General features: G+C 60.4%; 1 protein-coding gene across 1 annotated transcript; it reads left to right on the forward strand.

Annotated features, from left to right (window-relative positions):
• The first annotated feature begins 219 nt into the window (after nt 1–219).
• Nucleotides 220–18,574, forward strand: HID1 (HID1 domain containing). The gene is made up of 19 exons (XM_004748973.3): nt 220–442; nt 6,080–6,229; nt 6,711–6,881; nt 7,408–7,521; nt 8,109–8,215; nt 8,496–8,612; nt 10,257–10,479; nt 10,680–10,736; nt 11,537–11,677; nt 11,844–11,934; nt 12,135–12,286; nt 12,393–12,471; nt 13,892–14,056; nt 15,187–15,414; nt 15,722–15,828; nt 16,338–16,418; nt 17,007–17,098; nt 17,275–17,433; nt 17,682–18,574. Exons 1-19 carry the CDS (start codon nt 377–379, stop codon nt 17,743–17,745), a joined length of 2,364 nt encoding a protein of 787 aa, XP_004749030.1. The 5' UTR covers nt 220–376; the 3' UTR covers nt 17,746–18,574.
• The last annotated feature ends 432 nt before the right edge of the window (nt 18,575–19,006 follow it).

A 19,006-nucleotide genomic window follows, 5' to 3' on the forward strand; every position in this document is an offset into this window, starting at 1 on the left:
GGGGCGGGGAACGCGAGGTTGGGAGGGTTGCGGGCCCCTGAGTGGAAATGGGAGAGATGTAACCGGGACGACGCTCCGAGGGGAGGGCGCGGAGGCACCCGGCGCAGCTGAGAAGGACGCCCGGTGGGCGGCCCTAGTGGATCCCGGGAGCTGACTCCCGGCGCCTGGAGTGGGCGGTGCGGGGCGCGGCAGGTGCGGGGGCGGAGCCACGTGAGGGCGGAGCCCAGCGGGGGCGGGGCCGACGCCGAGCCGGCAGGCGGGGTGCGCCGCTCCTCTTCTGCGAGAGCAGCGGGGGCCGTGGAGCTGGAACCGGAGCCGGAGCCGGGGCCGGGGCGGGAGTCGGGGCCGGGGCCGGGCCGGAGCGGGCTCCAGCGCTATGGGGTCGGCCGACTCTAAGCTGAATTTCCGAAAGGCGGTGATCCAGCTCACCACCAAGACGCAGGTGCGACCGGGGCCCTGGCCTCCCCATCCACCTGCGGGGCTGGGGGGCTGGGCAGGGCCGGGGTAGGGGGGGCGCTGTGCGAACTTGGCTGGTGAGGAGATGGGGGACCGACTGGCCTGCAGGGTGACGCTGAAGCCAGGGCCGGAGCGGGACCCGTTGGCCTGTACCCTAGGGCTTCATCCCCTAACCCTAGCTCCTCACCCTCAGCCTCCTCTCCCGGGAATATCTCTCTGCCCGAAGCCGCTGCTGCCACCTTAGGCTGACGTGTGCCTACTCCCTGAGCCTGCATCGCCGCTGTCCGTCACCTGTCCCGCCGCCTCCCCCCACCTCTCCCCCGCTCTCTCCCCTCCAGCTCCGCATCTTCAGCCTCACCCCCCACTCCCGCCCCCACCCACCCACCCACCCCGCTCCCTGCTCCCCTCCCGGGCCCTCAGTGCCCGCGATTCCTGGACGCACAGACCCGGCTGATTCAATGCAAACAAAGCCGGGCCGGCGCCTACCGGGTCGGGGAAACAGCTGGTGCGCGGAGGCAGCGGCCTCGCTGGGCCCAGGTCGATGGCCACAGCCAGGGAAGGCCGAGGTCTTCCTGAGAACATGCAAAGAGTGGCAAGCGGCGCTGCAGCCTAGCAAAGGGAACTGTTCCCCCGGCTGGCCGGAGGAGTCCAGTTTCCCAGCCGGGGACCACCCTCCAGGGGGCTCCTCCTCTGAGGCCCAGCAGTAGGGATGGCTGTGTTTTCTGGTACCCTCTGTTCTCTGGGTCAGGGCTGAGAACCCTCCAGGTTGTCTTTGACTGACTGGTGTGGGGTCTGGGGGTGTCTTTCAGCCCATACGCTCCCCTGAGTTCAGGAGTGGCACAGAGGCCACCTCTTTGCCCCCAACACACAGCGCCCATCTCCTTCCCTGCCTACCCCTCTGTCCTTAGCCCTTGAACTACACTGCTCTGGCCTCAGACTCGCCCAGCCCTGACTCTCCAGGTCCCCCACTTTCAAGGGAGTCAGGACCTGCTGCCCTCTGGGACTTTCCTCTTACCCTTACCCCCAGGGCTCTCTCTTGCTCTTGGCAGTTAGAGTGGGATGGAGGGGTCCGTCTTCTCACAGCCGGCTGATCGCAGCTCCAGAGGCCAGATCTCTGGTTCTCCTCTCTCTTGTTCCCACGAGAGAAAGGTCAGGCGCCTGGCATTGCCCAGGCCTCTGGAAAGTCCATTCCCCAGTAAGAGGTGTTTGACAGAAACCAGACTTTGCTTCTCGCCACTTTCTTAATGGCTCCTGGTTAGTTCTAGCACTTGGCTCTTTTGGGATGGGGCTTCTAGGTCTGTGGGTGGCAGGTGGGCCAGCCCCTCCATGTGAGGCCACAGGGAGAGGCAGGAGGGAGGCTCCCATGTTTACTTACCTGGGGAAGGAAACATGTTGGAGGCATGAACTACGGGCTGTTGGCTCAGCGGGCAGGGTCCTTTTGGCCAGCCCAGCAGGACTAGCTCAGCCGGGTCCCAAAGGATCTGGGTGGACTAGATTCCTACCTGCACTGGCCTTCTCCCCAAAATGCAGTGTGCCTCCGGCTTCCCTGGCTGCAGGCCTGTTATGGAGGTGACTGAGCTGGTGCTGTCCTGCTTCCCAGCTGAGGACAGGAACCAGATACCAGGCTGGATCTCCCTCCAGAGACCACAGGAGCCCTGCAGGTGGGAAGAGAACCGGGCTGGCTGCAGGGAGAGACCCTCGAGCCTCTGTCCTGTGTAGTGACCTGGCTTGAACCACAGAGGAAGAACAGATCCCAGACGGTCTTTCCAGATCTTGCCACTCAGTGTCTCCAAGGGGATTCAGGCCAGCTGTCCACAGGGTGTCTTCCAGTCTTAGACCCTTAGGGGCTCTGCCATGAATACAGATGTTCTGGGCAGCAGACAAGCAGACCCAGAGCCTTTTCCTGTGGCCTGGGCATGAGCTGCTGCTGCTGGGCCTGCCCTGCCTTCCTGCACTGCATCCTGTTTTCTTCCTGCCTTGGGCTAGACGTGATCCTGGTCCTGAGGCTGAGCTGTTTGGGCTGTTTCCCGGACCTTCCCTGGGGTGGGTGGGACCCTCTCTTAGATCCTGCCTTTTCTGGAGACTCTCTGCTGTAGGCGGGGTGAGACCTGGTGGGTCTGTGTTACATGTGTGCACGTGTGTGTGTGTGTGGGGGGGAATGCTGTGGTGACACGGCCCTCCTGAACGGTTCACCCTCAGCAGGCAAGAGCACTATGGTCCCTTGCTCCCCCTCACCCCCCAGAAAGTTCAAAAGATACAGCTGCACTCCCAAGCTGGTGTGGCTTGAGCAGGTGCTGGCAAAGCTTGGGTAAGAATATCTGTTTTCCCACCTGAGTAGCTCAGTCCCTGTGCCCTGGTTGCCTGGGCCGTCGCATCTGCAGCAGAAATACTCTTTTCAAACAAACTGGCTTGGATTTTAAAAGCTTCTTTGGGTTGTATGGGGTCCAGCACGGGTACCTGGGACAGGAGCTGAGCCATGTTTCTCCCCTCAGAAGCCCAAGGGGCTCTAGTGACCCTGGCCAACACCTGCAGCATCAGGCCAGCCTAGGACAGCCAGGTGACGGGCACCAGGCTGAAGCGTCTGGGCCGTAGTGGGAGCTGGAGAGCTGAGACTGTCCTCTGGCTTCTCAGCTGGGCTAGCCTGGGGCCTCCTAAGTCTCCTTTTAAGTCTCTCTCCTCGTTTGGAATTCGGTCCCTAGGTGACACTTGCCTAATGAACTAGGCCAGAGGTCAAGTCCACTGGTGCTCAGATGAGTTTCTGCCCATTTAAGGGGTAGGGGCTACCAGGAAGGGGGGGGGGATTGTCAGAGATGGGGAGTTTCCCAGAGATGACCCCAGGTTTTCTAGGATGTCCTTCTCCACCCCAGCCCTGGCCCCCCACACTAGGGGATGGTACCCCTTGACCCCAGGGACTGTTAGAGGGCTGCCTTGGCTGAGGCCAGCAAACCCTAGCCCTAGGCCCCTCCTTTGGCCTTTGTTCTTCTCCCCAGCTAACTTGCTCTACCAGTTCTGGGACCCAGCAGGCCATGGTACTAGGTCTGTCCTGCGGGGCCATGGCCACTTGCTATCCTGTAGCTTGAAGTGGGGGCATTGCTTGGAGAGTGGGCGAGGTTACACCTGGACCTTGGTGAAGCTTTCAGAGCCAGTCCTGAGTTTGGACAGCCCCACTGGTGCTCAGGTCTGCCCAGTGACTGGGTTGAAGGCATCTCTGGGACTAAGGACAGCCTTTCCCTGAACAAATATTGGCTGTGCATCTGCCATCGGCCCCAGCTGCAGGGTCAGGGAAGAAGGGCCGGTGGGGGTACTGGGGCCTCAAGGCAAGTGCGTCGAGACCCCTGGAGTCAGGGCCTTGAATGAGTGATGGAGGTTGGGGAGGGGAGCAGGGTTCCAGGGTGGGAACAAGCCTGTCAGTCCAGAGATCGGGGAGAATTCTGGGAAGAAGGGGCTTCAGAGAACATTTATTATTATTATTATTTTTAAGGATTTTATTTATTTCTTTGATAGAGAGAGCACAAGCAGGGGGAGCAGCAGGCAGAGGGAGAGGGAGAAGCAGGCTCCCCACTGAGCAAGGAGCCCAGGATTCTGGGATCATGACCTGAGACGAAGGCAGACACTTAGCCGACAGAGCCACCCAGGCGCCCCAGGACAGAGTTTTTCTTAAACACTATATATATGTATATGTTTTTATGATAGAGTATCCTGTGTGTGGATTTGTGGGAAGCAGTGCCTGTATGACCTTTCCAGAGAAGGGAGGTGGCCAGGTTGATGGAGACCAGGGGTCTTCTGCAGGACTGCTGTTTGGAAGAGTGCCCTGGACACCCTGGCCTCTTAGCAGGTGAACATTCAAAAGGAAAAAATAGTTAATAGGGGCACCTGGGTGGCTTAGGTCGTGATCCCAGGGTCCTGGGATGGAGCCCCGAATCGGGCTCTCTACTCAGCGGGGAGCCTGCTTCCTCCTCTCTCTCTCTGCCTGCTTCTCTGCCTACTTGTGATCTCTGTCAAATAAATGAATAAAATCTTAAAAAAATAGTAATATATGTGTTTGCAGAAAAATACAAGTAAAAAAATAAAACCCACCCAGAGAGATAATCGCTGTGAGCATTCTGTCGTTTTCATTCAGACTTTTATGACTATATAATTTAGCAAAGATCGTGACCATCGTGTAGTTCGTGTTACAGCTCATCTTTTCCACCCAGGGTTGTACCGTGATCGTTCTTCATTCATCAGGAGTCTTTGGCAACATGGCGCTGGTGTTTGCATAATATTCCAGTCTATGAAAGGGCCCTAACTTTTTTTTTTCCAAAGATTTTATTTATTTATTTGACAGACAGAGATCACAAGTAGGCAGAGAGGCAGGCAGAGAGAGAGAGAGGAGGAAGCAGGCTCCCTGCCGAGCAGAGAGCCCGATGCGGGGCTCCATCCCAGGACCCTGGGATCGTGACCTGAGCCGAAGGCAGAGGCTTTTACCAACTGAGCCACTCAGGCGCCCCGGGCCCTAACTTTTTGAGTGTTCCCTGCTTTCTGGTTATTTGGGTTCCTTCCAGCTTCTTGCTCTTATCGACAACAACACATCAGCGAGCCTCCTTCTATGTGCACCTCTCTGGTCATTTCCTTAGGAAGGATGTCTTCAAGTGGGGCTTATGATTCAAACTGGCTCCCTATGCGACTATCCGTATGATTCAAAAGGCACAAGTGTGCATACGGCGTATGGTCTCCATAAACCGGTGGGACTTGGGGATGCATTAGAAGGATGAGCCTGCGGGGAAGAGGGGACAGTCCAAGCAAAGGCAAAGAGAAGTGGCGACAGCGTTGTGTTGCGGGGATAGCAAATATAGCTGTGCGTGTTCACACGTGCAGGGTGTATGTGTGCATATGTGTGTGCATGTGTGCGTGCGTGTAAGCATGTTAGATAAGATCTTGGCCGCCAGTCGGGCCCAATCCTGCAGGCAGCAGGGAGTCCCGAAGGTCTTTGTAAAGGGAACGGTGCCTTTGGTGTGGTGTGGACGCAGGTTTGAGGTAAATTTGGAGGTGGGGCCTTGGCAAGAGTGGCCTGAACAGCAGCACTGGCAGTGGGCTCCGGGGGGAGCAGGTGCAGTCAGAGAGCCACAGGGGTTGGCTCCTTTAGCTCGGGCATCTGTTGGGTGTGCAAGGAGAGGGTGGAAGCTGGGGCGTGGGGGGATGGTGAGGGTGGTCTTAGGTGAAATGAGCACATATCTCCTCGTCTTCTTCCTTTGGGGAGGGGCAAAACCTGGGTCTGGCCCCCAGGCACTTGACCTAGCGGCATGGCCTGTGGGGGGGGGGTCCCCGGGTGGGGAGGCGCGGCCAGAGGAGGATGCTGACTTACCCCATCCCTTGGGGACTGAGTTAGGCTTTGGCTGCCAAACTCAGTGGTTGGCCGACCTCTGACATCTGTGCCAAGTGTCTCCTGCCTGCCTCTACCAGCAGAGGCTCACAAAGGTTGAAGACTGTTGAAGACTGTCCCCTCTCTCCCCGCCATAGGAGGGCCCCTGTGCGCCAGCAGGGATGGAATAGGGGGGCTCCTTCCTCTACAAACTGGGCAAACTGTGGGCCTGTTGGAGAGGGATTATATAACAACTCTGGACACACGGCTCCCCTCCCCCAGCCTGTGGAAGCCACCGATGATGCCTTTTGGGACCAGTTCTGGGCAGACACGGCCACCTCAGTGCAGGACGTCTTCGCGCTGGTGCCGGCGGCAGAGATCCGGGCCGTGCGGGAGGAGTCACCCTCCAATCTGGCCACTCTGTGCTACAAGGTGAGCGCAAGGCACTTGGCCGGGGGCTGCTCCCTGCGGAGCCATTTTCCACCCTCCCCATGACGCTGGCTCAGCCCTGCGGACCCAGAGAGCAGGCTCCCATGACAGCCCACCTGTCCAGGTCTGGGCAGTGCCCTGGCTGTACCCACTTGTCCCCACTGGCTGGGCTCTGCGGGGGAGGAGATCCTGGCAGCCACCCTCTGCGAGGGCTTCCGCACATCAGCTCTTTCGGCTCACCCTGTGCAGTGAGCCAGAGTTCATGCCAGAGACAAGGAACCAGACTCTGACAGGTGGCCACTTAGCGAGGTCGCAGCCAGTGAGCGGCGGGCTGGGCTCTCGGGGGGATGCGCTAGGCCGCTCTCTGACTCACTTCCCGTCCCCCTGGGCTGGCTGACCCTGTCTGCCTCTCCCCCTCTGAAGCCTGGGGCGCCCATCCTGGTTGACAAGCGCAATGTCCCCGCTCCCCACCCTGTCCCCACAGGCCGTGGAGAAGCTGGTGCAGGGAGCCGAGAGCGGCTGCCATTCGGAGAAGGAGAAGCAGATTGTCCTGAACTGCAGCCGGCTTCTCACCCGAGTGCTGCCCTACATCTTCGAGGACCCTGACTGGAGGGGCTTCTTCTGGTCCACAGTGCCCGGGGCAGGACGAGCAGGGGTCTGTGGGCCTGGCTGTGGGGCTCATGGGAAGCATGTGGCGAGACGGAGGGAACCCGTTCAGGGCCCGTCACATTCCTCCAAATCTCTTGTGGGGTTTGGGAAGTACAGGGGAAGGGGAATGCGGGTTGTGGCCGAGGCGTCTCCCACATGGGTGTCTACCCCTTCAGCTGGGCAGACACGGGGGCAGGGCAGCTGGGCACTCTCCCTCTGTTTATCTCCAGGCAACTGGGTGAGGGTAGGACCCCAGTGATTCCCAGCAGGCTCGAGGCTCTAGAGTTTTCAGGACCTGGCCTGGCTCCTTCCAGCCCGTGGGGAGGTTTCTTCCTGGGCCCCAGCCCTCTTCTGCTTTAGGAGGTTTGGGGTGATTGGGAATCTACTTCCTTTTCCTTCTGTGTCTTCCTTCATCCCTCTGCCCATGACTGCCTGCCTGGGCCCAGATCCAACCCCCTTCCAACTCCCAAGTCCTGGGGCCACTTCTCCTTGGCCTGTGACCACTGAGGCGGCCTGTGCTATATCCTGAGCAGGGAGACGATGATGGTGAGAATGCCCGGCCCCTGGCTGAGTCCCTGCTCCTGGCCATCGCCGACCTCCTCTTCTGTCCAGATTTCACTGTCCAGAGCCACCGCAGGAGCACTGTGGTGAGAGCCCCCGATCTCCCACCTTTAGGCTGGGAGGGCTTTGGTCCTGGGTTAGTGGTTGAAGTTCCATTAGGCAGGACCCCATGGGGGCAGGGGCTGCCCCCTAAGAGCAGATCTGGGAAGGGGCGGGTGAATGGCACAGCTGGAGAGGAGCCAGCTGGTGCCTGGCCCTGCCCCCTCTATCCGGGAGTCTGAGCACAAACACCCATTGTCTTTGCCTGGGCAGTGGGGGGGGTGGGGGTGGGGCTTGGACCCAGCAGGTCTGGCCTGCTCACTTCCTATGGGCCCATAGACTTGACCTTCAGTGTTCTCTGCCCTCCCACCCCCACATACCACCAGGTGCACCCGATTCCATTCCTCTCCCTCTCTATCTCTCCCTGCCCAAGCTGGACTGAGCAAATAAAAGAACCAGAGAAGAAAAATTAGCTTTCAAGAGGTTGAGAACATTCATTTCTTCCCTCGTGCATTATCACCAGGGACATTTTGAGGGGCTGTCTGTAGGGGAATATGAGGGTCTCTGCCCCCAGGGATGATGGTGGGGGGACTGGGACACCCCCAGCCTGATCGCCCCCGAACTGTGTCCCCAGGACTCAGCGGAGGACGTCCACTCCCTGGACAGCTGTGAATACATCTGGGAGGCTGGTGTGGGCTTTGCTCACTCACCCCAGCCCAACTACATCCATGACCTGAACCGGTGAGTTTTGCTTGGATCCAGAGCCCACAGTGTAGCTGGACTCCAGGCCTGCCCGCCCCCCCCCCCGCCCCCGCAACTCCCTGGCTCAGAGAGGGAACCATGCGTGGGGTCTTTCGAGGAGACCCAATCCACTCGTGACCCCGCAGCAGCCTGACAGGGAGAAAATGGGGTCATTCTGTTTCATGGACTTGTGCTGGAGCTAGGCAGGGTGGGCACGCCCTCCTAGAGAAGAACGGAGATCTTCAGGTACTGAACCCCCTGCCATACCCTCCCCCCCAAGGATGGAGCTGTTGAAACTGCTGCTGACATGCTTCTCTGAGGCCATGTACCTGCCCCCAGCTCCGGACAGTGGCAGCACCAACCCGTGGGTGCAGTTCTTTTGTTCCACGGAGAACAGGTGAGGGGCCCCTGGCTTTTCTTTCTATTCTTCTCCTTCTCCAGGCAGCCCCAGAGGTCGCTCACCATCCTGGAGTCTTAGTGGAGGGGGAGGTGGTGCCCCCTGGTGGTGATGGCTTGTAACTTAACAGCCCTCCTTATGCCGGCGGGTCCAGTGTCCCCCAGGAGGAAGCCCTAGGTGACCCGCCAGTACCTGGGTCCTCCATCCAGAGCTGTGCTGTCCAGCAGAAATAGAATGGAAACCACATATGCTGGTGTCAACAGAAGTTGAACATTTCTAGCGGTGACATGAGAAAAGTAAAAAAGAAACGAGTGAAATTCATTTTAACATTTCACTTAACCCAATATACAGCAAATACTAGTATTTAACATATACTCGAGATGCAAGATTACAGGGAGGTTTTACATTCCCTTTTCATGCGAAGTTTTCAGAATCCGTTGTGTAGTTTTACAATCACAACCCATCTCGGTTCAGACCAGCCTCCTTGCGAGCTCTCAGGAGCTCCCTGAGGCTTGTCTGGGGCAGGGCTGCGTAGAGAGTGGGTGGGGAGAGGGTGGAAGGACCACCCTGGAGGGTGGGGAAGCCTGGGCCACACGGGGGCGCTCCTGGGCTCTGGGGATGTCACAGGGCGGGACTGAGTGTGTAAAGCACCTACGGGTGCTCCAGCCCCACAACAGCAGCTGTGCCCAAGGTCCTGCGGCAGGCATGGGAATTAGTGCGCACCCCCCCACCCCCGCCCTGCCACAGTCATGGCTCAGCTTCTTCCTGCATGGCATACCATGCCCTTCAGGTTTCGATGGCCCTCTGCCCAACTCCCGTCTCCCCACGCCAAAGAAGAGAAGGGAAGCGCGGAGACTCCCTCCTCCAGCCACAATCCAAATCTGGCCAGGGTTTTGGGTTTTTGTATTTTTTTTTTCCTCTTACCAGTGTTATCAGGCAAACAGCCACGCTTTGCCACTCACTTAACCTCTCCGGGTCTCAGTTTCCTTGCCTGTAAGATAAGGAGCTTGAACCCTGACATCTTACAGATCTCAGAATGATGTCAGTCTCTGGCCTGGGGACTGGGGGATCCAGCACATGCTCCGCTCCCCGAGGGGAAGCCCCCCTCCCTGGGGGACTCCAGCCCCCTGCTTTGAAGCGCCGGGGGAGGGTACCCCTGCCCCTCAGAGACCACAGTGGACTCTAATGTAAATTATGGGTCCGAGTAGGTCCATTGATTATAACACGAGCCACTCCACTGTGGGATGTCAGTAGTGGGGGCGACTGTGCGTGGGAGGGGGTGGGGGGCACAGGGCAGTCTCTGTTCCTTCCTCATGATATTTGCTGTGAACCTAAAACTGCTCTAAACATAGTCTTATAATTTGTTTTTAAGAGGCTTTAGCCCTTGGGGGAAAATCTAAGGGGTGTGCGCATGCTTTCCCCCATAACTGGCTGCCCGGCTCTTGGTATAAATTCCTCTGCCCCTGGCCTAGCCTGGCCTGGGACCCGGAGGCAGGCCAGGATAAGGAGAGGTCTCTTTTCCTCTGGGAGGGATGAGCCTGGTTCTGCTCTGGCCCCCAGCCTGGGGCTAGCACTGAACCCTTTTCGAGGGAGGGGCGGCCCCCTGGGGGGTGGCCTCCAGAGCCTCTTCCTCTTCTACGGCAGACACGCCCTCCCCCTGTTTACCTCCCTCCTCAACACCGTGTGTGCCTATGACCCTGTGGGCTACGGGATCCCCTACAACCACCTACTCTTCTCCGACTACCGGGAACCCCTGGTGGAGGAGGCGGCCCAGGTGCTCATCGTCACCTTGGACCACGACAGTGCCACCAGCGCCAGCCCCACCGTGGACGGCACCACGACAGGCACGGCCATGGATGACGCGGATGTAAGGATGGGAGCGGCGGGGAGGGCAGCTCGCCCCGCCGGGCTCTGGGCGCTCTCCTTAGCAGAGCTGGGCAAGGGCTACCCAGCGGGCACCTCGTGGTAGCCTGGGGATGTCCGAGGGGGCACTGCTGCCACCACCTAGGCCCAAGGTAGGGGCAAGGGGTGAAGCCACCTGCTTATCCCAGGCTCCACCCTCGGCAGCCTCCAGGACCCGAAAACCTGTTTGTAAACTACCTGTCCCGCATCCATCGGGAGGAGGTGAGTGGCACCCCGCTTTTGCCCCAGTGGGTTCTCAGTGCCCACCTGCTACAGTGGGTATGGCCTTGCAGGGGAGCGAGGGGGTGGAGATGAGATGGGGTTGGGGGAGTCTTGGCCCCTATAGGAAGCAACCATGGTCCCCATGGACTTGACCACCCCAAGTGAAATAGTGATGGCAGAATTTTGAAGGTTTTGAGATGCAGAAGAGGGCTAATGGCCTCAATTGGGTGGGGACAACTGGGCAGGCTTCCAGGAGGAGGCGGTGCTGATGTCAGGTTTTGGTGGGGGGAAGGATAGTGCACTTATAGGCCAGGCAGAGCTGAGATTGTGTCTTGTGGCCTTGGGGGAGGTTCTTGGGCTCCCGAACTCTGGCTTCTGCTGCTGTAACATGGGAACACAACTGCTTCCTCGTCTTGTTGTAGGAGGTGCTTAGTAAGTGAAAAGCTCTTTGAGAGTCATAGAGTGTGCCTCTGGTGTGACAGGGGGATGGGGAGGGTGGGGGATGGCATCTGTCCACACACAGTCCGGGTGGGCAGGGGCCGGTTCAGGGTGTGGGTGTGGGGGCGTCCCTAGGAGCAGCCTTGCTAAAGCATGGCGGGGCCTGTGGTCTGGGGAAGGGGCGGGGGTTCCCTCCAGACCTGCCCTGGTCTCAGCTTCCTGAGGGGGCTTCTCAGGACAGCTACCGATGACCGAAGCTGGGCCTTTCAGGCTCTAGAGGTGAGACCAGCCTTGGGGGGGCGGGGTGAGGAGGCGTTTGTGAGGGAGCCAGACCGGACAGATCCCTGCTGTACCCCCCTCAGGACTTCCAGTTCATCCTCAAGGGCATAGCCCGGCTGCTCTCCAACCCCCTGCTCCAGACCTACCTGCCCAACTCCACCAAGAAGATCCAGTTCCACCAGGAGCTGCTAGTCCTCTTTTGGAAGCTCTGCGACTTCAATAAGGTGGGCTGCCAGCCTGGTGGGCTGTGGTGTGCCCTGCGGTGGGGAGCGGCTACTCTGGCTAGCCCGGGAGGGGGACAGCCTCTGGGAAGGCTCCCGGGATGGGGAGAGGGTGGAGCAGAGGGGTCTCCCCTCTGACTCTGCCCACCCGTTCACTCCCTCCCTCCAGAAATTCCTCTTCTTTGTGCTCAAGAGCAGTGATGTGCTGGACATCCTGGTCCCCATCCTCTACTTCCTCAATGATGCCCGAGCGGATCATTGTAAGGCTGGGGTGGGCGTAAGATCCAGGGGGCTTCCCTGTAGAGGGGCGGGTCTGGCCAGTCTGCGCTGCCTCCCAGGAGCTGAGGCTCGGGGCGGGGCTTCTTCCGGTGCTGCTGAGTTGGGTCCCTGCCCCGAAGTCCTTCCTACGGAGCACCCCCCCTCCCCCGCCGTGTGTTGACTTCTGTACCCCATGCTGCAGCCCGGGTAGGCCTGATGCACATCGGAGTCTTCATCCTGTTGCTTCTGAGCGGGGAGCGGAACTTCGGGGTGCGGCTGAACAAGCCCTACTCGGTGCGCGTGCCCATGGACATCCCGGTCTTCACCGGTACCCATGCGGACCTGCTCATTGTGGTGAGGGGGCTCCCTCCGCCAGGACCTGGGGGCATGGGGGGCATCCTTTTGGCTGAGTCTGGAGGTAGAGGGGACCCCACGGCCACCCTTCTGCCTCCTGGCGCAGGTGTTCCACAAGATCATCACCAGCGGTCACCAGCGGCTGCAGCCCCTGTTCGACTGCCTGCTCACCATCGTGGTCAACGGTAGGGGTGCTGGGAGCCCGCCTTCCCCGCGATCACCACCAGGTGGCGCCAGGCCACAGGCCTGCCTGCCGCGGTGCCAACAGCCCAGTCCGGTAGCCAGACCCATAGCGGAGGGATGGCGGCCACGTTGTACTGGTCAATTTTCTAGGAGCCGTATTGGAAGGAAGGAAGGGAGGGAGGAGGGAAGAAAGGGAGAGAAGGAGGAAGGAAGGAGTGACAATAATTTTATAATCTATTTTATGTATTCCACACCATCCAAAATACCTTCATATCAACCTATAACCCCGTAAAAATTACTGGGATATCTCATATTCTTTTGACACCCAGTCTTCAAAATGTTGTGTGTCTCACGTGCGCGGCACATCTCAGTTAGCACTAGCTATGTTTCAAGCGTTGAGTGGCCTCCAGTGGCTCGCGGCTACTGTGTTGGACGTCGCAGGTTTGGACAGCGTGGTCTCTGGGCAGCAGGGGGCACCCTACCCTCCAGCGAGGACCGGGGACAGCTGCCTCCGAGGGGAGGGGCTCAGGCTGGCTGACCTGCTGGGCTCAGCCTGGTGGGGGGCCGTGAGCTGAGGCAGGATGGCTTCCAAGGCGGTCTGTGGTGGGGATGGTTCTGGATAGGAGTGCTTTGGACTCCCGAGTTGGTGGGACAGAGCTCTAGCTGCGCTGTGAGCTCCGGGGCCAGAGCCCTGCCTTCCCTTCCTGCTTCGCTCGCCGGGCCGGTCTCACGCATTCTAACTGAGCACTGGTTGAGTGTACCTGGCACTGAGAACGCATTTGTGAACCAGAAAACCCGAGAAGATGCTTTTTTCTCCCTGTCCCAGCCTGGTGAGGGAGAGAGAGTGAGACAGGAAGCGCCCCGATCTGATGTGACTTCAGGCCGTCGTCCCCACACGTCTCATCTCTCGGATTCCCCCTCCCAGGCTCTGCCAAAAAAATACATTTCTGATGATGCGTGGAGCATTGCAATTCCAGTTTGTTATTCCAGAAAGACTTAAAGATCTGGAGTTTGTCATCCTGCCTGGTCCATTTTATAACTGGGATCTCTGGGCGAGTTTACAAACCCGAGTCTCAGTTTCCTCGTCTATGAAATGGGGCTGGTTCCCCCTGCTCCGGCGCCCCCTTTCAGAAGCATGGGGTGGGGGGAGTGGGCGAGATGCCATGTGTGAGTGTCTCAGGGAACAGTGCGGCTCTCCACATGGTGCAGGGATGCGGGGTGGGGGGTCCACACAGCCTCCTGGAGCTCTGCAGAGTGTGGCCCGTGTGGCCTCAGCCTCCGAGGGCTGGGTTTTCTGGGCTTTGTGGGGGATTTTCTAGGCAAGGGACAGGGAGGGCTTGGCAGCGGGAGCTCTGAGTCGTGCTCAGGCCAAGGGCATGTGGGGATGGCTGGGTCCAGGAGTGAGCTGGCTCGTCCCCGCAGTGTCCCCCTACCTCAAGAGCCTGTCCATGGTGGCCGCCAACAAGCTGTTGCACCTGCTGGAGGCCTTCTCCACCACCTGGTTCCTCTTCTCCGCTGCCCAGAACCACCACCTGGTGTTCTTCCTCCTGGAGGCCTTCAACAACATCATTCAGTACCAGTTCGACGGTGAGGCGGTAGCCCGGGCCCCAGCGGGGCCTCAGCGGCGGGACTTGGGATGAGCCGTGCGCGAGGACACCTTCCCGGTCCATCTGAGGGGAGAACCCTCTGCCTTCCCCTGCCCCTATCGGCCCCTATTCATTCAACATGCGTTTATTGAGCACCAGCCGCATACCAAGCCAGTGCTGGGGGCAGGGGCTACAGGGGAGAGCAAAACGGAGTGCTCCCTGCCCTGTGCAGCTCACGGCTGGGGATGGAGGCCCGGAGGGAGGCTTTAAACAGAGGGTCACCCAGAGAGGTCACCTTACATCAGATGAAAGGGAAGCTCGGGGCAGCGGGACCCCGCTGGGTGTTGTCCGTGTCACACAGCCTGGTGTCACGAGGGCCTTGCCACTCATCACTTTTGCGACTGTGGGCACATAGCCTTTCCAGGCTTTAATGTCTTCGGCTGGAAGATAGTTCTAACAGTTGTCCTGGAGTCCTTATGCCCGAGGTGTTGGGAGGGTAAGGAATCAGCCACAAGAAGCGTTTAGCACATTATCTGGTGACTTAGCAGTTACTATTATTTCCAAAATAATGTTTCCACTGATCTGTGAGGGCTGAATGGAGGTATGGTGGGGTAGAAAAAGCACCGTGGGGTGCGGCTGGGGGCAACCTATGCAAGGGCCCTGGGGTGAGATGGAAGAAGACAGTGTGGTGAGAGGCAGGACCCGATTGCTGGGTGGGGCCTTGGAGGCCCAGAGTCGAGGGAATTCAGGGTGGGTCATGGAGCGCGGGCCCTGTCGTATTTCCTCTCTGATGACCTGGCTCAGGGACACAGACAAAGTACAGGACAGCTGGCCCGGTGGACTCTGACGTGCTGGGCCTGCCCCACTTTCCCGGGGTTACCCCTTAGAGTGCCAGGTTGCGAGGGGTTCTGGAAGGTACTGGGGAGCGGCATGGGGGGAGCTCTGCCCAGAAGCTCTTCTCCAACGAGGTAGTGCAGTGTAGCCACAGCGGCACACACCGCCACGTGCCAGCCCTCCTCCAGCCTGGAGTTAGACACCCTCCTGTCCTCCGCACTCCCCCTTCCCAGAAACCTGGCAGGCGGAGGGAGAGGCAAGGGGCCCCCCCGAATGCGGCGTGCTCCCTCCTTACAGGCAACTCCAACCTGGTCTACGCCATCATCCGAAAGCGCAGCGTCTTCCACCAGCTGGCCAACCTGCCCGCCGACCCCCCTGCCATCCACAAGGCCTTGCAGCGGCGCCGACGGCCACCCGAGTCCTTGTCCCGAAGTGGCTCACAGGAGGGCGCCTCCATGGAGGGCTCCCGCCCTGCGGCCCCCGCTGAGCCTGGCACTCTCAAGACGAGCCTGGTGGCCACCCCAGGTCTGGCCTGGCAGGTGGCAGGAGCGCGTGTGTGTGTGTGTATGTGGATGCCAGCCTGGTTGGCATCCTGGCAGGGTCTCTGGGATGCCCTCCCATCTCTGGTAAAGGGGATGGGGAGGGGATATTGGGAGGCCCAGGAAGGCTAGTTTGGTGCTGGGTATGGGGGGGGGGTTGGGGCCTCAGAACTGCATGGGGGGGGATCAGGCATGGCTAAAGTGCGTGGGGGAAAGAGGGGGCGCTCATGGGGCCCAATGCAGGTGCTTTCTCAGAAGGGCCCTGTGGCAGGTGTCTTCACCCACCCCCCCAGGCATTGACAAGCTGACTGAGAAGTCCCAGGTGTCAGAGGACGGCACCTTGCGATCCCTGGAGCCCATGTCCCAGCAGAGCTCGGCAGAGGGCAGCCCGGCCGCGGAGGTGGGCGACGGGGACTCCTGCAGTGGGGTGACACTGGGACTTCCCTTTTTCCCTGGCCTCTGCCATTGGGCTGGGCCAGGGCATTCCGGGGTCCCCTGCAGCAGAGGGCAGGAACCCTGTGCCCAGGACATGCGTGGGGCTGCTTTCACGGACTTCTCCCTTGTTTACCGGTCCCAGGCTTCCTTGGCCTTCAGACTCCTCATCCATCAGCCTTATCTCCGCGGAGCTGGCCTTTACCCGACCAGCCCAGTCAGCCCCTGGCCCTAAACCTGTCATCGGGCTGGGCTGGGTCGGGCAGGGCTTGGGGCCCAGGGCAAAGGGTGCTGGGCTGGGCTGTCCCCTCTGCTGGGAGCGAGCCCCCCACCGGCAGGAGCCAGTAGGGAGGCTTCGTTGCCTCCTGGATTCCAGGCTGTGGGAGGGACTGGGAAGCAGGGCTGCCCCTCCCGCCTCTGTCCCCACTCTGCACCCGTTCCTTCCACCCCTCACTCCCATCCCTTCCCTGGGACCAGGAGCCCGAGCAGGCGTGGCGGGAGCAGCGGCGGCTATCCAGCGCCTCAGCCAGTGGGCAGTGGAACCCAACATCGGAATGGGTGAGGGTTCGGGCGGATGGCTCTGAGATGGGGCGGACAGGGGCTTCTGGCGCCAGGAACAGCTCCATCCAGGCTCAGATGGGAATGTGTGCAAATTAAAACACCGGCCTGGGAGCCAGGCTCTGGGTTACTCCAGCTGGGTGACCTTGGCCTCTCTGGCCTGGTTGCTCCCCACCCCCACCCCCGGTCTACACTGTCCCAGACTTCTGCTACAGGGGTGAGCTTCAGCGGCCCACGGTGCTCAACTTTTCTTTCCAGCTTCTTTCCCCAAGACACTTGTCCACTTCCTCATGTGTGTCCGTGGTCACTACTGATTGCCCTTCCATGGGCCAGAGGTCCTATTTGGTCACGCCATTGTGAGGCTCCATGGGGACAGTTTTTGGCACAGAGTGTATGCCTCGTGAGAAGCCACAGCTCTTAGTGTGAATAACTTAAGTCACTGTTCGTGGGCACTGCCCTGTGCCAGGCCCTTGCTGCGGGGACACTTGCTGCCGTGGGGAGACTGTGGTTCTGGGTCAGGGGTCAGGCCTCTCCCGCTGTCCCTGGGGGCTGCTTTCCCAGCCCCAGGAGGCCCACTCGCTCCCTCAGGTTCTCTCTTGGAAGTCAAAGCTGCCGCTGCAGACCATCATGAGGCTGCTCCAAGTGCTGGTTCCCCAGGTGGAAAAGATCTGCATCGACAAGTGAGCCCAGGGCGGGGGCTGGGGGTGGCAGACAGGAGCCCCAGGTGGGCTCTGCGGGCGGGGCAAGCCCCGGCTTGGGCAGGGTGGGGCTGGGCGCACGGGGCCCCCCGTGCTTCCCCTTGACTTTCAGCGTGGGTTTTCCCACATCACGGGCAACCGCCTCCTCTTGCCGGCAGGGGCCTGACAGATGAGTCAGAGATCCTGAGGTTCCTGCAGCACGGCACCCTGGTGGGGCTGCTCCCTGTGCCGCACCCCATCCTCATCCGCAAGTACCAGGCCAACTCAGGCACGGCCATGTGGTTCCGCACCTACATGTGGGGTGTCATCTATCTGAGGTGGGTCCGGCGTTCCCCCGAGGGTCTGCTCGGGGGGGCCCTCAGCTCTGGGTCCCTCCATGATAGTGGGGTTCGTGTCAAGAGGATCAGCCAGGGTGGTCTTGTCTAGTTGAGGGTGGGCACCCACTGCCGGGGGGCGGGGGACATCAGGATGGAAGGGGTTTGGGCCGGACAACCCCTACGTCGTCCTTCTCAGTCTTTTCTGCAAGGTCTCCCGGCAGCTCTGTGACAGCCCGCTCCCTCCGCAGGAATGTGGACCCGCCTGTCTGGTACGACACGGATGTGAAGCTGTTTGAGATCCAGCGGGTGTGAGGACGGAAGCCCAGCAGGGGCCGGGACCAGAGGAGTGGGGGGCCCCGGGCCCCTGATGCTCCCCGACCCACTCTTCTAGGCTTTAGGTTGCCACAGTAGGAGCTGGGGCTGGCGGACGGGCTGAGTCCCGGGTGGCAGGCCCTAAAGGCCCCTGGTGGCTGGGTTGGTGGGGACAGGTTCTGATCACCCCACCCCTACCCCCGAGGGCTGGACTCCCAGGAGCCTCCCATCTCCAGGGCTGCAGGCCCTGGCCAGAGCCCCCACCTCCCTCTGGCTCCCCGCTCAAGACCCGTCTCTGTGCTGCCCATCGTCCCCAGAGGCCACCAGGTCACTGAGCCCTCATGGGTCACCCAGCAGGGAGCTGTGGGCTGTCCCTTGAGGCACCCGGGCAGGGGCGCCCTCCCATGCCTCCTACCCTGAAACAACCTCGTCCAGGCCCAGTTTGCTGCCGGGGCCTGGAGGAGGAGAGGAAGAAGGGTGGCCAGGCTGCTTGAGGAAACGGAGGGCTCGGAGACTGCAGAAGCCAGTCTAGGGGACCTCATGCATTTTAGGGGTTTGGAGCAGGGTGTTGAGGGTCTCCTGCTGTGTTCTCCCTGGTCATTGGATATAGCCCGACTCCCTGTTACCCAGTGAGGGGGTAGAGGGTGCGGAGGGAGCCGTTCGATCCTCCCCGCCCCTGCCCCTGCCCGGGTGACTGGGGGCCAGAGGGAACAGGGTACCACCCCTCCATCCCCCAGCTCTGGCCTCTGGGGATCCCTCACCCTACCTGTGTCAGTACAATCTTTGCTCTGTACAATCGGCCTCTTCACACAATAAACCACCCCCTCCACGTCCTGGCTCTCTGTGCTTGTGGGGGAGGGGCTGGCCCTGGCTTTGATCTTCAGGCGAGCTGGGGCTTCTGCTTCCCAGAATCAGACCCCAGAGGGCCCTCCACATCAGCCCAGAAACCAACATTTGTCATTTTCTTGGGTGGAAAAATGGAGGATTGTTCTCTCTTACCCAGCACGTGGCCCCCGGGGCTATGGCCACCCAGAGAAAGAGCCCATGGAGGAGAGGAGAGAGGCTGGCCTCTCAGCCTTCTGAAGGCCCCCACGGGGCTCTGCTGGCCCCAGGAAGGCACGGAAACAGTGCTCAGGGTCCCTGGGGCTGCAGCCGTGTGCTTCCCAGTGCTCAGCTTCATGGGGAGGGGCCCATGCAAAGCCTGGGCTGCCCTGCCTGAGCCTCGCCCTGGGCCCCACCTGGGGCACAGCCCACTGTTTGC

This window comes from Mustela putorius, unplaced genomic scaffold, assembly GCF_011764305.1.
Source record: "Mustela putorius furo isolate JIRA1106 unplaced genomic scaffold, ASM1176430v1.1 tig00000873_pilon_pilon_pilon, whole genome shotgun sequence".
Lineage (NCBI taxonomy): Eukaryota > Metazoa > Chordata > Mammalia > Carnivora > Mustelidae > Mustela > Mustela putorius.

Bases quoted from the DNA above. Each gene is read 5' to 3' on its own strand.
- HID1 (XM_004748973.3), top strand. From the start codon at position 377: ATGGGGTCGGCCGACTCTAAGCTGAATTTCCGAAAGGCGGTGATCCAG. The intron at 11,678-11,843 runs GTGGGCTGCCAG...CCCTCCCTCCAG, and splicing joins AGCTCTGCGACTTCAATAAG to AAATTCCTCTTCTTTGTGCT. The intron at 12,287-12,392 runs GTGAGGGGGCTC...CTCCTGGCGCAG, and splicing joins ATGCGGACCTGCTCATTGTG to GTGTTCCACAAGATCATCAC.